This window comes from Heterodontus francisci, chromosome 19, assembly GCF_036365525.1.
Source record: "Heterodontus francisci isolate sHetFra1 chromosome 19, sHetFra1.hap1, whole genome shotgun sequence".
In the NCBI taxonomy this organism is placed as follows: Eukaryota; Metazoa; Chordata; class Chondrichthyes; order Heterodontiformes; family Heterodontidae; genus Heterodontus; species Heterodontus francisci.
Window position 1 is genome coordinate 67,508,978 of NC_090389.1, and position 17,922 is coordinate 67,526,899.

Sequence of the window (17,922 nt, forward strand, 5' to 3'; positions counted from 1 at the left end):
GTAGCGGGGGCGGGAAGGAGTTGGTCATGGCACCCGCTCCCCCCAGCTTCCCACTCAATTTTACACTCCCTCCCTGCCCCCAGCCCGCTCCTGTGGGGGGTGGTGGAGGGGGAGGGGGCGTAAAATTCCGCCCAGGGTTCCAAATCAGGAGGGCCCCCAAGCCCGCAGGGAGGCTGCCAAGTACTACAGGGCGGCCTCCTCTGGTGCTTAAGTGCCCGTCTGCCGCTGGTAATATAATATAATTAATTGGTCACTTAAGTGCCTCAATTGGCCTAAGGTGGGTTGGCTGTTTGCCACCTCCCCCACCGCTAGTAAATTAGCAACTGGAACGATGCCTCCTGTCTACCACGATTTTATGCCCCCAAGCTCCCAGCCCGCTCCCAGGGGGTGGAGATGTGTAAAATTCTGGCCCAGGTCGCTTTGCAACAGTGCCATTTACAGTTTCACTAGTATGGCAGTCTCCTTAGCTCAATTGTAAACATCTTCTGATAAAGTTTTTGTCTTTCTTTCCAAGTTTAAGAAAATATGCAATTATGCCAGAAGTAGAAGCATGATTATACATATTATTGCAGGCTTTATATACGGATGTTAACAAATGTGGCATTGCAAATTAACATTCAATACTAAGCTTTTGATGGCATAAATTCTGTTTTTACAAAAGCTTTGCTGTTACCAATATACCCACCCACAACTCAAGTATTGTATATGCACTTTTGTCCTATAATATGAATGTCATATCATTATATGTTACAAGGAATGTAATACAAACTAATTTCAGACAAGTCTATGATCAAGCTAAGGGAACTAATTTCCAGAAGGAGTTCATTGTTTTATAATGTATTTCATATGTACCTACACTATTATTTTCAAAACAATCCACTAAGCTTTGGAAAGGAGTATATATGAATGAAATATTTATCTTATTCAATTCCGACTCCTCTATGTCCAATTATGGGACCTCCTACTTTTCCATTGATGTATGGCAGACATAGATACCAAATATTATTATTCTTTCACATAACCAGAAATATTCAATCCAATGAATGACATGCACACACCCTCCAGTAGCGGCTCAGTTTTATCTTAACTCATCTCAGCTTTCAATAATTCATGGACTAAGCACTAAACTATTGGAAATGAGTAAATATAAAATGTGTTGTGAAATACATACCATAGGCCCAGCCTATACAAATGCACTCGAAAATGGCCACAAACAGAAGACACATGCCACTCGAAGCATATGCATCGAACAGCTGGAAAACGTACATTCCTCCCTTCCAAGAAAAAGAAAACAGTTTAGTATTTCATTTTCCAGAAAATGGTTACATAGTTTTGCCATTGCACATTTAATAATTGCGCTACTATACATATTTCTCTCTCTGAAAATATTTTAAGTTGATTGTTATCTAAACAAACATCATTTTAAAAAAACAGCAGTCAACTGCAAACCAATAGATCTGCATCAATACAAGAATGGTCAGTTCAAAAGATTGATCTTACTGTAGAAATGAAAAATTAATCAGAATCTGAGGAAATGTACTCTTACGTATAAACTCTCATGATTTCACAATTTCCAAGTTATTATAATCAGAAGAGCTGATGGGGTCAGGTCGATTTTTATTTCGGGCACAGATCAGGTAGGCGGTCAGTGGATCAACGATCTTAGCAGCAGCCCCGAGTGATTTTGGTGGTCAGGCCTCATTTAAATAAGAATGCTAAGGTCCCAGTGCATTTGTGCCCCATCTGGCCCCACAAGAAAATCGTAAAAGAACTTACCTGGAGTGACTTGGGTGCAGATTCCAGCAGTCCCTTTAAGGACCAATGGTTAGACCACTCCACACTGAATTCCACCTAGTGGGGGCTTAGGCAGCCCACCCGCTGTCCACTGGGACATTAAATTTGCATCGGGGTCCAATGTACCTCATAGGACCCTGATGTATGTAAATTAACGAGGCTCCTGCCTGTTCCAGGCGAGGATGCAGGATGTCTATTTCCTGGCCTGTTCCAAAATTGTGATGGGCAGGATGTTAGTGGTAACTGAATGGTAAGTACTACGCAGTGATTTTCATCTTAATATTGCCACGATCCCATTAAAAAAATGGGGCAATAACAAGGCCAAAATCGGCCCTTCTGTTTTCCTCAATATCTCCCTGTTCACACTGAAAAACAGGGCAATAGTGAGATGTATGTGACCCCCAGTAATTCAGTATGTTTACTTTTAAGGCTGGCTATTTTATTTGGTTAGCTTACTTTTTAAACTGCTCCTGTCCCTTGTCATATCCACTTAGCCACTCGTGGAGGAAACAGACACCTCTGTAGCATCCAATCCTACGGTGACCCTTGGAACACAATGCAGCCCAAGAGACATGCATTCAGTGTCACTGACAAAGTATTACTTTTTTTTTCCTGTGGTAGCCCTTCCAGGGAGAATCTATTTAAGAGTAGAGTATAATGTATTCTGTAGTAGAACAAGTAATTTCTTTAGAACATTTTTGAATAAAGAATAACTTAGAATATGATTAAACTAATTATAGCTTGTTCATGCAGCCTACTCCTCTTAATTTGGAGTTGTTTAATGGAATATTTTAACTGTGAATTATCAAGAATAGACTTGTTTATAACATTTTCTTTTGAATAATGGGAGTACAGTCAGCAAATTGTTTCCTGTATTATAAACCTAAACTTATTATAAACTTAAAAGAACAGAATGTAATAGAAATAAACTTTGGATTGAATGTTATATAGAACAAGAATATATAATAAGTATACAAATTTAAGTAAATAGACTGTCTCCACTGGGACTTCACTGCACAACACAGGATTCAGGCAAGTACTTCTGCATGACAAGGTCACTCGGTAAACATATAGGCCTCACAGTGCCTGTTGTTCAGGCACTTAACAACTTCAGGCAAGAAGCGGACACTCATTATGGGCTAGAATTGTGTCATCCTCCATGCTGGTGTAGGCAAAATATTTGACGCCCAGGGCTGCACCTGAACAGGCGGTAAGTCCATTGCTTATTCAAATAAGGGGTCTAACACCTGTTTGCAGCCCTCTCTGCAATATTGGGTTGTCCCAAACGCTATTGATGCCATACTGGCTGTGTTTAGGAAAATCAGGTCTACCCGTGGCCTAACAGACAGTCCTTAAAAGGACTGCTGCAGGCCACAAGTAACAAGGTTTGTGTTTAAAATATACTTACCTGAATGTGGAGCCAGGAGGAGAAGGAGGCTCCATCCCATTCTATATTCAAACCACGCAGTCCACTGCCAGCCACTGCTACCCCGACCGCACCCCCCACGATTGCAGTCTCTGTCCTCCCCAATCCTGTCCTCTACCACTACCCACCCTTCCCGAACACTGCTACCCAGCCCCTTCCAGCCACTACTACTCTCCTACTGGGTTTTCCATGCTCCCAACCTGATTGTCCTAATCCATTCCCCCCACCAGCACCCCCATCCCCTTCCCCTCACACTTCCTATTCCCCTTTAAGACTCACCTGAGCGCTGCTGCTGGTTTTGCAGCAGTCCAATCTTGGATTCATCTTTGCTGGAAAACAGCTTGGGGACACCTGTAAGGTGTCTGGAGCTCGTCACTCAATGAAATCAGGACCTATGCCCAAGATCTTGTGTGCCTTGGGCCTATCCATCCTGGTGCAGGCATTGCTCCCTGCATCCACTAGATGCTCAATTGCAAGCCAAACTATGTTTTTTAAAAAAAATAACAACATCTATTATCAGACACCAATTTAGTTATTGTTTCAATTTTCCTAAATATATACTTTAAAATACTTTATTGCCATTATGTGAAACAAAATAGTTTGTACTTTATATAAGCCAAAGAAATTGTTTTAAGGACCCAGTTTTGAGCTAGCCCAAATTCAACTGGCAGCTGAATTATTATTTTATTGCTATTGTTACGACCAGGTTAGAAAGAGATGTTGGGTTCCCTCTCAGCCTTGTCTTACTGTAACAGGGTTTAATTTTTAAACACCCTATGTTTTTAGCTCCCCCTGGGTGAATCCTTGTTCACTACTTTCCAATTATAAGGCAAAGAAACCAGCACAAACAGGCTTTCTTAGGTTTAAAGAAGAAAAGTTGAAATTTATTAAACTTAAACTCTAATTTGGTTCACGCCTACGGCTACACGATGCACCCACGCTAGCATGCATATGCAATACACCAAACAACATGAAAAAAGGAAAGAAGGTACCAGCCCTTCGCTTTGCAAGCTGGAACGTCAGAACTATGTGTCCTGGCCTGTCGGAAGACCTTACACAAATCAACGATTCTCGGAAGACCGCCATCATTAACAACGAGCTCAGTAGACTCAATGTGGACATTGCAGCACTTCAGGAGACTCGCCTCCCCGCGAGTGGCTCTCTAGCAGAGCAAGACTACACCTTCTTCTGGCAGGGCAGGGATCCTGAAGAACCAAGACAGCATGGAGTGGGCTTCGCCATCAGAAACTCCTTGCTCAGCATGATAGAGCCTCCCTCAAATGGCTCGGAACGCATACTGTCCATCCGACTGCTCACCACCTCTGGTCCAGTACACCTACTCAGCATCTATGCTCCAACACTCTGTTCCGCACCTGAAGCTAAAGACCAGTTCTATGAACAACTCCATAACATCATTAGCAGCATCCCCAACACCGAACACCTATTCCTGCTGGGGGACTTTAATGCCAGGGTTGGGGCCGACCATGACTCATGGCCCTCCTGCCTTGGGCGCTATGGCGTTGGAAGGATGAATGAGAACGGGCAGAGACTGCTTGAGTTGTGTACCTATCATAACCTCTGCATCACCAACTCGTTCTTTCACACTAAACCCTGTCACCAGGTTTCATGGAGGCACCCAAGATCACGTCGTTGGCACCAGCTAGACCTCATTGTCACAAGGCGAGCCGCCTTAAACAGTGTTCAAATCACACGCAGCTTCCACAGTGCGGACTGCGACACCGACCACTCCCTGGTGTGCAGCAAGGTTAGACTCAGACCAAAGAAGTTGCATCATTCCAAGCAGAAGGGCCACCCGCGCATCAACACGAGCAGAATTTCTCACCCACAGCTGTTACAAAAATTTCTAAATTCACTTGTAACAGCCCTTCAAAACACTCCCACAGGGGATGCTGAGACCAAGTGGGCCCACATCAGAGACGCCATCTATGAGTCAGCTTTGACCACCTACGGCAAAAGTGCGAAGAGAAATGCAGACTGGTTTCAATCTCATAATGAAGAGCTGGAACCTGTCATAGCCGCTAAGCGCATTGCACTTTTGAACTACAAGAAAGCCCCCAGCGATTTAACATCCGCAGCACTTAAAGCAGCCAGAAGTACTGCACAAAGAACAGCTAGGCATTGCGCAAACGACTACTGGCAACACCTATGCAGTCATATTCAGCTGGCCTCAGACACCGGAAACATCAGAGGAATGTATGATGGCATGAAGAGAGCTCTTGGGCCAACCATCAAGAAGATCACCCCCCTCAAATCTAAATCGGGGGACATAATCACTGACCAACGCAAACAGATGGACCGCTGGGTTGAGCACTACCTAGAACTGTACTCCAGGGAGAATGCTGTCACTGAGACTGCCCTCAATGCAGCCCAGCCTCTACCAGTCATGGATGAGCTGGACATACAGCCAACCAAATCGGAACTCAGTGATGCCATTGATTCCCTAGCCAGCGGAAAAGCCCCTGGGAAGGACAGCATTACCCCTGAAATAATCAAGAGTGCCAAGCCTGCTATACTCTCAGCACTACATGAACTGCTATGCCTGAGCTGGGACGAGGGAGCAGTACCCCAGGACATGCGCGATGCCAACATCATCACCCTCTATAAAAACAAAGGTGACCGCGGTGACTGCAACAACTACCGTGGAATCTCCCTGCTCAGCATAGTGGGGAAAGTCTTTGCTCGAGTCGCTCTGAACAGGCTCCAGAAGCTGGCCGAGCGCGTCTACCCTGAGGCACAGTGTGGCTTTCGTGCAGAGAGATCGACTATTGACATGCTGTTCTCCCTTCGTCAGATACAGGAGAAATGCCGTGAACAACAGATGCCCCTCTACATTGCTTTCATTGATCTCACCAAAGCCTTTGACCTCGTCAGCAGACGTGGTCTCTTCAGACTACTAGAAAAGATCGGATGTCCACCAAAGCTACTAAGTATCATCACCTCATTCCATGACAATATGAAAGGCACAATTCAACATGGTGGCTCCTCATCAGAGCCCTTTCCTATCCTGAGTGGTGTGAAACAGGGCTGTGTTCTCGCACCCACACTTTTTGGGATTTTCTTCTCCCTGCTGCTTTCACATGCGTTCAAATCCTCTGAAGAAGGAATTTTCCTCCACACAAGATCAGGGGGCAGGTTGTTCAACCTTGCCCGTCTAAGAGCGAAGTCCAAAGTACGGAAAGTCCTCATCAGAGAACTCCTCTTTGCTGACGATGCTGCTTTAACATCTCACACTGAAGAATGCCTGCAGAGTCTCATCGACAGGTTTGCGTCTGCCTGCAATGAATTTGGCCTAACCATCAGCCTCAAGAAAACGAACATCATGGGGCAGGATGTCAGAAATGCTCCATCCATCAATATTGGCGACCACGCTCTGGAAGTGGTTCAAGAGTTCACCTACCTAGGCTCAACTATCACCAGTAACCTGTCTCTAGATGCAGAAATCAACAAGCGCATGGGTAAGGCTTCCACTGCTATGTTCAGACTGGCCAAAAGAGTGTGGGAAAATGGCGCACTGACACGGAACACAAAAGTCCGAGTGTATCAGGCCTGTGTCCTCAGTACCTTGCTCTACGGCAGCGAGGCCTGGACAACGTATGCCAGCCAAGAGCGACGTCTCAATTCATTCCATCTTCGCTGCCTTCGGAGAATACTTGGCATCAGGTGGCAGGACTATATCTCCAACACAGAAGTCCTTAAAGCGGCCAACATCCCCAGCTTATACACACTACTGAGTCAGCGGCGCTTGAGATGGCTTGGCCATGTGAGCCGCATGGAAGATGGCAGGATCCCCAAAGACACATTGTACAGCGAGCTCGCCACTGGTATCAGACCCACCGGCCGTCCATGTCTCCGTTATAAAGACGTCTGCAAACGCGACATGAAATCGTGTGACATTGATCACAAGTCGTGGGAGTCAGTTGCCAGCATTCGCCAGAGCTGGCGGGCAGCCATAAAGACAGGGCTAAATTGTGGCGAGTCGAAGAGACTTAGTAGTTGGCAGGAAAAAAGACAGAGGCGCAAGGGGAGAGCCAACTGTGCAACAGCCCCAACAAACAAATTTCTCTGCAGCACCTGTGGAAGAGCCTGTCACTCCAGAATTGGCCTTTATAGCCACTCCAGGCGCTGCTTCACAAACCACTGACCACCTCCAGGCGCGTATCCATTGTCTCTCGAGATAAGGAGGCCCAAAAGAAAGAACATGCAAATAGAGACAGAAAAGAGCAGAAGAAGAAGAAAAATAAAGTGGAAAAGTGTGAGGCAATATCTGAAGAGTTGTTGTTACGGTTCTTCGAGCTCACTGTAGAGTCCTTGATTGTAGGTAGATCTTGCTTTTTGTTGGGGCTCAGTATTCTTCTTAAACTTTGTTCGCTGTAGGAGACTTTTCTCTCTTGGGGTTCATGTGTCTTCAGTGGATTTAGAGGCTTGTGAGAAAGAGATGGGAGCAGACAGACAGACAAGAGGTCTTATTCAGTCCAGGAGCATTCTGCTTTCTGCAGGCTGTCAGTTTAATCTGTACAATTCAGAAACCCCCAGGTTGCCAAGCAGGTTATTCATGTGACTAACTGGTCTGACCATGTCTTGGCTCTGTGTATTGTATCATCTTAGCAGGAAATGGAATGCGCTTCCCTGCCTTCAATGTTTGTTAGTATGTAAATGTTTTTTTCCAGCCAAGGTTTGGCAATCCTTGTAACAGGCCTTCTCTTCTTCCAAGCAACAATTTGAAATTTAATGTCCATGTGGCGAAATTAATATGCCTCATTCTTGGCAAGTGGGGCCTACATGACACTATAAATAACATTTTATACACATTCAATAAAAATGTCAGTTAAAATCACCCAGTTTAAGCAGATTAGAACGGGTAAACTCAAGCCCATTAAGATCTGCCCATCAGATTTCAGAATATAATTAACTTCATTGCTTTTCAAATTTAATTAATTGAATTTGTTTCAGTTCAAATTTTGTCATGCCAATGGTCCAGTTTCTTTGAAAAGAAGCATGATTTGATCCTTGTTTTTGCATACACTCAGTCCAAAAAGCTAATGTTTGCTTGCCATGTTACCTAGGATTCCAACCATGAGCACTGTTTTCCTTATCTTTTGTGCTCCTCACCTCCCTACAGCTATTTCCTAGACCGGTTCCTTTATCTGAACTGATCCAATGGATTTTATCTGACACTTTCCATTAAATCCCTGATCTTGGTCCTGCTGTTCCACTCCCACTGTTCCTCACTCCTTCAGTGATCTACTTGATCTGCTGGTGCGCTCTGTTAATATGAGGCCACCTCTTCTTGTCCCCTGCATTAAACTCTGCTGGCTCCTGGACAACTCTCCACTCCTCCTAGGCTAATGTTGAACTATCTCTTCCCTATCCTCTGTTTATGACTAAGCCACCTCTCTCCTGATCATTGTCATAACTATGTAATTTGAAATCCCTTTTTGTCCATTTGCTGAATTTGGCTGATGTGCTGGATATAGCCTCATTACTTGTATATCTCTTTTTCTTTCCCTTCACTCGGGCCCATCTTTCTTGCTTATCCCATTCCAGTCACTCAGTCATGCTACTTTTTATGTGTCCCCTCTCAGGAACTTTGCTCCCCCAAATCCATAGCCCAAACCATCACTACTTACATAGGAAGATAGGAACAAGAGTAGGCCATTCAGCCCCTCGAGCCTGTCCCGCCATTCAATGAGATCATGGCTGATCCGCGGCCTAACTCCATATACCTGCCTTTGGCCCATATCCCTTAATATCTTGCTTAACAAAAATCTATCTATCTCAGATTTAAAATTACCAACTGTTCTAGCTTCAACTGCTGTTTGTGGGAGCGAGTTCCAAACCTCTACCACCCTTTGTGTCAAGAAGTGCTTCCTAACATCTCTCCTGAACGGTCTGGTCCTAATTTTTAGACTATGCCCCCTAGTTTTAGAATCTCCAACCAGTGGAAATAGTTTATCTTTATCTAGCCTATCTTTTCCTGTTGATATCTTGAAGACTTCAATCAGATCACCCCTTAACCTTCTAAATTCTAGTGAAAGCAGGCCTAATTTGTGTAATCTCTCCTCATAATTTAACCCCTCCCTGTAGTCCATGTATCATTCTTGTAAACCTACGTTGCACTCCCTCCAAGGCCAATATATCCTTCCTGAGGTGTGGTGCCCAGAACTGCTCACAGTACTCCAAGTGGGGTCTAACCAGGGTTTTGTACAGCTGCAGCATAACCTGTGTCTTTATACTCCAATCCTCTGGATAGAAAGGCTAGCATTCCATTAGTCTTCTTGATTATTTTCTGCACTTGCTCGTGGCATTTTAAAGATCTATGCACCTGAACCCCCCAGTCTCTTTGGACATCCACTGTACTTAACCTCTTCCCATTTAGAAAGTACCCTGCTCTATCCTTTTTTGGTCCAAAATGGATAACCTCACACTTGCCCGCATTTAACTCCATCTGCCACAGTTTTTCCCACTCACCTAGTCTGTCAATATCTCTTTGCAATTTTATGCTATCATCTAGATTGTCTACAATGCCGCCTAACTTTGTATCATCAGCAAATTTGGATATATGACTTACAAAGTCATCATCCAAGTCATTAATGAATAATGTGAATAATTGAGGCCCCAACACAGATTCCTGCGGGACACCACTAGTTACATCCTGCCAATCGGAGTACTTACCCATTATCCCCACTGTCTGTCGCCTACCACTCAACCAACTTTCTAACCATGTCAATAATTTTCCCTCAACTCCATGGGCTTCTACCTTAGTTAACAGTCTCTTATGTGGGACTTTATCAGATGCCTTCTGTAAGTCCATATAAATAACACTTATAAATAAATAAATGGACAATCCCCTGTCCACTACATTAGTCACCTGTTCAAAAAATTCAATGAGATTTGTCAGGCATGACCTTCCCGTCATGAATCCATGCTGGCTGTCCCAGATTAACTGAAATTTTTCCTATGTGTTCAGTCACCCTATCCTTGATTATAGACTCCAGCAACTTGCCCACCACAGATGTCAGGATAATTGGTCTGTAATTTCCTTGGCTCCCCCTTTCACCCTTCTTAAAAAGTGGAGTGACATGTGCAACTTTTCAATCCAGAGGGACCACTCCTGAATCTAGGGAACTCTGAAAGACTATAGTTAGGTCATCTACAATGTGCTCCCCTACTTCCTTTAACACCCTTGGATGGAAACCGTCAGGTCCTGGGGATTTCTCACTCTTTAGTTCCATTAATTTCCTTGTTACTGATGATTTACTTACGTCAATTGTATTAAGTCCCTGTCCCCTATCAGCTATTAATTTTTTCGGGACTTCTGGCAAATTATCCTCCTTTTCAAATGTAAATACTGAGGCAAAGTAATTGTTCGACATGTCTACCATTTCCCCATTATCAATGACAATATCTCCAGTTTCAGCTTTTAGTGGGCCTACATTGCTCTTGACCACCCGTTTTCCCTTTATGTAACTATAAAATTTCTTCTTATTGATTTTGATGTCCCTTGCAAGTTTCCTTTCATAATCTCTTTTAGTAGCTCTTATAAGCTGCTTTGTGACCCTTTGCTGGTCATGGTATCAATCCCATTCAGCCGGATCTGTGCTGCATTTTGCATTTTTTTTAAGCCATTTCTTTTTGTTTTATGCTATCCCTAATCTCTTTAGTTGTCCATGCTGTTTTTTCTGTGAAGTGGAGCTTTTTCCTCTCAGGGGTATATACTCGCTCTGTATTTCGTTAAATGTTTCTTTAAATATTCTCCACTGTTCTTCAGTCATTTGGTCCATTAACAGATCTTCCCAGTTTACTTCTTTGCCTTTCTGCTCTCCTGCCCCATCCCAGGCTTGAATCACACTTGAATAAGCCCATATCCACCCTCTGTGCTTTTCTTGGCATTCTCCAAAGAGCCCATTGAGTTTCCCTTTGCTGCCTCCTTATTAGCAACATTGCCATGCTTATTTCTCACCACCTTCATGCCCAGCATACCCACTGGGGGTTAATCTCACCAAAGTCCTCCTTGCAAACAGAGCCCTCATCATCCATGACCTTAATATAGATGAATGCATTGACATTCTGGTTTTGACTGAAACTTGGCTCACGGATGGTGACACTGTCCCGTATGGAAACATCTTTGCTGATGATTCAAAGTTAGGGGGCATTGTAGACAGTCTAGATGATAGCTTAAAATTGCAAAGAGATATTGACAGACTAGATGAGTGGGCAAAACTGGGGCAGATGGATTTCAATGCGGGCAAGTGTGAGATTATCCATTTTGGACCAAAAAAGGATAGAGCAGGGTACTTTCTAAATGGGAAGAGGTTAAGTACAGTGGATGTCCAAAGAGACTTGGGGGGTTCAGGTGCACAGATCTTTAAAATGCCACGAGCAAGTGCAGAAAATAATCAAAAAGGCTAATGGAATGCTAGCCTTTATATCTAGAGAATTGGAGTATAAAGACACAGAGGTTATGCTGCAGCTGTACAAAACCCTGGTTAGACCCCACTTGGAGTACTGTGAGCAGTTCTGGGCACCACACCTTAGGAAGGATATATTGGCCTTGGAGGGAGTGCAACGTAGGTTTACAAGAATGATACATGGACTACAGGGGTTAAGTTATGAGGAGAGATTGCACAAATTAGGCCTGTCTTCACTAGAATTCAGAAGGTTAAGGGGTGATCTGATTGAAGTCTTCAAGATATTAACAGGAACAAACAGGCTAGATAAAGATAAACTATTTCCACTGGTTGGAGATTCTAAAACTAGGGGGCATAGTCTAAAAATTAGGACCAGACCGTTCAGGAGAGATGTTAGGAAGCACTTCTTGACGCAAAGGGTGGTAGAGGTTTGGAACTCGCTCCCACAAACAGCAGTTGAAGCTAGAACAGTTGTTAATTTTAAATCTGAGATAGATTTTTGTTAAGCGAAGATATTACGGGATATGGGCCAAAGGCAGGTATATGGAGTTAGGCCGCGGATCAGCCATGATCTCATTGAATGCAGGACAGGCTCAAGGGGCTGAATGGCCTACTCCTGTTCCTACGTTCCTATCATCACCTGGCTCTAGTTTCCGCCACCTGCCCTGCCAAAAGTGCAGTGGTGGCAGTGTGGCCCACTCACGACATCACAACTGAGTCTCTCTCTCTCTCTCTAATCCTCTGGTACCTTCACCACCTTTGAGCACCCCACCTTGTTCACCCTTCTTGCCTCTCCTTTAAAATCCCCATTGTCTATCACGACACTGCCCTCTCCATGCCCCACTCTGAGCTTCTCACGAAGACAGCCTTCCAGGTTTCATCCTTGAAGCCTCTGCACTGAGTGACTCCTCATTCTGTGATTTCAATCTCCATCTCAGATCCACATTGCCCCTCTCCTCTGAATTCACTGCCTTCCTGTTCTCCCTAAACCTCGCACATTTTGTAAACTCCTTTCTCCATGGATACCTCCTAACCTTGCCTTTTGTGCAATTGCCCCCCTGTTTCTCATCATTTTAGGCTGTATCTTCAGCTCTAGGCCCCATGCTCTGAATTTATCTACCTAAACCCCTCAGCCTCTCCAGTTCCATATTCTCTTTTAATACTCTTAAAACCTACTTCTCTTACCAAGCTGCTGGTCACCCCTCCTAATAATGCCTTCTTTAGCTCAGTGTCCATTTATTACTGGTTATGCCTTTGTGAAGTATTTCTCTACATTAGCAATGTAAATTGCTGTTGCTTTATATCTCTCTTGAAATGAAAATTGTTACTTTAATTATATGGGCTGTAAATAATTTGAAGGCAATTCTCCTCGATATATTCATTCAGTCTTGAATAAATCCTAAAAATGTCCAAAAATCTTTGGTTAATTAACTTACCTCTGTTACCATTACTAATCCAATCAAGTAGGATGCAATTGCGATAACACAAATTAGCTGTTCTCTTCTGTATCCTCTGCGGAACACCTTAGGATACATGTCTATTACAGCTGTCACCAGACTTTCCATACAGACAAACTGCAAGGAAAAGAAGAACTATGTTGAAATAGATGGCCATATTTTGTATGTAAATTGATCTAAAAAGAGAATCAAGACCAGTAGAAAGCCCTAACAAACCTTGTATGTAATTGTACCACAACTCTGAGTAATTCTCCCTTGAGTTTAGAAAATTGAGGGGTGATATAATCACTGTACTATGTAAAAGGATAAAGGGATTCAACAGAGTAGATACAACAAAAATTACTTCCTCTGGTGCAGGAATCCAAAACAAGGAAGCACAATCCTACAAATAGAGCTAGGCCAATTAAGCGGAAATCAATATTTAAAAAATCACACAAAGGGTAATAGAATTCTGAAACTCACTTTCTCAAAAGGTTGTGAGTGCTGGATCAATTGGCATTTTTCAGCTTTATATTAAGCAAGGGTATCAAGGGCAATGGAAAAAAGGCAGGTAAATGGAGTTGAGGTACAGATCAGCCATGATCTAATAGAATGACAAAGCAGGTTCAAGGTGCCATATGCCCTACTTTCTGTTCCTGTGTTCCATTCCCATGGTGGGTGAAAGGTTATCGGGAGTAGGCAGGAATGTGGAGCTGAGGTTACAATCAGATCAGCCATGATCTTGTTGAATGGCGGAGCAGGCTTGAGGGTCCGAATGGCATACTCCTGCTCCTAATTCGTATGTTCTCAAATGGAGTCACAGAAATTAAACTTTTTTTTTATAGCTAAATCAGTTTTAAAGCCAATCTTGAGAAACAGAAAATAAATTTGACATTTCTCAGCTGTAAGTTTTCTAGATTATAACATGGGTTCAGCAGTCATTGTTGTGCATCTGTTGGTGAACCAGGAGCTGGAGGAGAGCTAGTTAGTTAAGGCCTTGTGCGCCTAGTAGAGCAATAGGCAGTGCAGTTATTCCACTGCGATCTGTTCAGAGCAAGATATTTGACTCCATCGGAGAATCATCTTGCCTTGCATCTAGCAGATCGTGGTTCTCCATAGTTAATGTTTACATTTGCAAGTCTGTTATTGATTTGTCTTTTCTTTAGAACATTTCTGTACAAAAGGCCCACGGTACAGTCTCATGTGCAGACCATGAATATTTGATTTCAGGGTGCACAGGGAAAATCTTCTGGAAAGTCGAGGACAATTTTTGAGTGGGCGCACTAAATTGGGGGAAAGATTTGGAGATGACACAAGTAATAGAGACTGGCAGAAGTAAAAGGCAGAAAGAGCATTCAGAGATGCCAGAGGGAAGCCAGTGGTAGTTGATCTGGAATGGTGGCATCAGATTGACTCAATGGACTGAATTTTACGCTGCCCCAGCAGGTCGGATGGTGGCGTGGGAGTGGTTGGGGGCGGCGTAAAATTGAGCGGGAGGCTCCGGGAGGCCTACCTGCCCCACCCCCACTTCCAGTCAACTTTACTGTGGTCGGGTGGGGGGGAGGGGGGAATGGCCCGTCCGCCCAAAGCCAATCAAGGCCCTTAATTGGCCACTTAAGGGTCCTCGCCCGCCTCCACAGGGTGCCCGATTGAGGGCCGCCCCCGCCTCCCAACCCACCCCAGGGTCCAAGATGCCCCCCTCCCCGCAAACGACTACCATAGCCTCACCAGGGCATGACCGATCTCCATGTTGAGGTATGCCCAACTTATCTTCCCTCCTGGTTCCATGTTGTCCGCTGGGCTCCAGTCCCAGCAGTGGCCACCACTCTCAGTGGCGCTGCTGGGACTCAGAGCTGCTGGCCTGCTGATTGGCCAGCAGCTTACTGAGGCGGGACTTCCTCCCTCAAGTGGGTGGAAGTCCAGCCTCGGAAAAATTAAAGCCCCGGGACCTGTAAAATGCGGGACCGATCCCCGGGCTAGAGGAAGCGGGTTTGCCACCGACCTTTACATCAGTGGCGAATTCCTGTTAGCCTAAAGTAAAATCCAACCCAATGGATGGGATTCAGCAGAGTGAGAACTCAAGGGTGACTTTGCATGGGCTGGTAGAAACACAGCTAATAAATAAAACTGGCCAATTATTGCATTATTAATTAATTTCTGTGAACAGTTCATTGGCAAGATACATACTTCCAACAAGGCATTCTTTAAATTCATACAGTCACCTCAGCAATTTGAAAACAAAGCAGTCAGTGCTGTATACAGCTACCAACATGAAATCAGCATATTAATCACTCAATAAATCCAGTCAGCAATTTCTTAACTTAGTTCTTAAGTTCAACCAGCAGCTTCATAATTATTTATTGTTTAAATAGTTAGCTAATTTAATATAAATGTGGAAAAAACAAATGTGTCCCAAGGTAATAAATGTAAGGGATAAAAAGCTCTCTCTAAAACGGAAGAATAGAGAAACTGAAATGGAGATAAGGACGAAAACAGCAGTGAAAGGAAGGGGAAATACTTGGATTAAATACATATCAAAAAATGTTCAAGTGGGTTACATCTGTAAAATATAAAAAGAATGGAACAATTGAAGATGAGTGAAAAATACATACTAATTAAGGATTACTGTTGAGGACTTTATATGGTTTATTTTTTATCTATTTCTAAGTGCCTGGATACTGGATCAGGCCCACCATATAAGTACCATCTAAGTTTTTTGTTTGCACTGGAGTGCTGAGTTGGGTTGCATTAGAGTGCTAAAGTGGAAGTTTTGTGACTGAGTAAGTTCAGTGAGGAGCTCCTTTCATTTCCTACCTGTCCTCAGAGCGAGAGGAGCCGAGAGTTTCCAAAGAGCACAGCTGACTGGTGAGTAAGTCCTGGTGGGTATTTTTCAAACTGGATTGAATTGTAAGTCATTGTTTTAGCAAGATTTGGTTTTTAAAAAAAATTATAATAATCTTCTAAAGTGTTAAATTTAAATGGTTTAGTCATGGCAGGAGAGCTTAAAGTCCTCTTGCTGCATGTGGGAATCCGGGAACATTTCCAGTCCCCGGGACCAGCATGTATGCAAGAAGTGTGACCAGCTGCAGCGCTGAAGCTCGGGTTTCAGAGCTGGATCGGTGGCTGGAAACACTATGGAGCATCTGCGAGTCTGAGCGCATTGTGGATAGCACGTATAGAGAGGTGGTCACACTGCAGCTGAAGGGACTTGAGGAAGGAAGGGAATGGGTGACCACCAGGCAGTCCAAGAGAATCAGGCAGGTAGTTCAGGAGTCCCCTGGGGTCCCACTTGCAAATCGGTATTCCATTTTGGAGGCTGATGAGGCTGGTTCCTCCAGGGAGTGCGGACAGAGCCAAGCTTCTGGCACCGCAAGCAGCCTGACTGTACAGGAAGGGGGAAAGAGAGGAAGAGCAATAGTAATAGGGGATTCTATAGTCAGGGGAACAGATAGGTGCTACTGTGGCCATCAACGTGACTCCAGGATGGTGTGTTGCCTCCCTGGTGCCAGGGTTCGGGATGTCACTGAATGGCTGCAGGGCATCCTGAATGGGGAGGGTGATGAGGCAGAGGTCATGGTACATGTTGGTACCAATGACATAGGTAGAAAGAGGGATGAGGTCTTGCATCAAGAATTCAGGGAGTTAGGCAGTAGACTAAAAAGCAGGACCTCTCGGGTTGTAATCTCTGGATTACTCCCAGTGCCACGTGCTAGCGAGTATAGAAATAGGAGAATAGCACAGATGAACGCGTGGCTTAAGAGTTGGTGCAGGAGGGAGGGTTTTAGATTCCTGGACCACTGGGACCGTTTCTGGGGAAGGTGGGACCTGTACAAGCGGGATGGTCTACATCTGAACCAGAGGGGGACTAACATCCTTGTTGGCGGGTTTGCTGGTGCTGTTGGGAAAAGTTTAAACTAATTTGGCAGGGGGAGGGGTTGCAGACTCCTAGCAGAATAGGGACACAGCTAAACACAGGAAAGCAAACAAGTCAGAGGGAATACAGTGGAAGTAAGTTTCAAGGGAGTAAGACCAGGATGGAAGGCCTCTACTTTAATGCCAGGAGTATTGCAGGTAAAACGGATGAGTTAAGGGCAAGGATTGACATGTGGAATTGTGATATAGTAGCCATCACGGAGACATGGTTGAGGGAGGGGCAGGATTGGCAGCTCAATATCCCAGGATATAGAATCTTCAGGCGAGACAGAGGAGGGGGTAAAAGAGGAGGGGGCATTGCAATATTAGTTAAGGAGTCAGTTACTGCAGTAAGGAGAGATGATATCTTGGAGGGGGCATCAAATGAAGGTTTATGGGTAGAGTTTAGGAATAGAAAAGGGACAGCCACATTGCTAGGTGTTTATTATAGACCCCCAGATAGTCAGCGGAAAACTGAGGAGCAAATATGTGCGCAATTTGCAGAGGTGTGTAAAAAATAATAGGGTAATTATATTAGGTGATTTCAACTTTCCCAACATTAATTGGGATAGTCATTGTGTTAAGGGCTTAGATGGAGTGGACTTCTTAAAATGTGTTCAGGAGAACTTTTTAGCTCAATATGTAGAGGATCCAAGGGAGGGTGCAGTGCTGGACCTAATTCTGGGGAATGAAGCCGGACAGGTAGTTGATGTGTTGGTGGGGGAGCATTTTGGTGATAGCGCCCACAACATGGTACAAATTAAGCTGGTTATGCAGAAAAATAGACTAGTTGCAAAAAAAGGTTTTGGATTGGGGGAGAGCAAATTTTAGTGAAATAAGGCAGGATCTGGACAAGGTGGACTGGAAAGAGTTACTTGTCGGGAAGTCTACAGAAGAGCAGTGGGGGGCATTCAAAAAGGAAATG

General features: G+C 44.2%; 1 protein-coding gene across 2 annotated transcripts in view; it reads right to left on the reverse strand.

The window, feature by feature from the left end:
• slc6a11b (solute carrier family 6 member 11b) overlaps positions 1-17,922 on the reverse strand; it is a 213,659-nt gene that overhangs the window by 8,175 nt on the left and 187,562 nt on the right. For both annotated transcript variants that reach the window (XM_068051852.1, XM_068051853.1), the window contains 2 exons: positions 13,086-13,223; positions 1,172-1,274 (listed from right to left, as the gene is read on the reverse strand). In XM_068051852.1, coding sequence (XP_067907953.1) covers positions 1,172-1,274; positions 13,086-13,223 — 241 coding nt within the window. The remainder of the gene's footprint in view (positions 1-1,171; positions 1,275-13,085; positions 13,224-17,922) is intronic.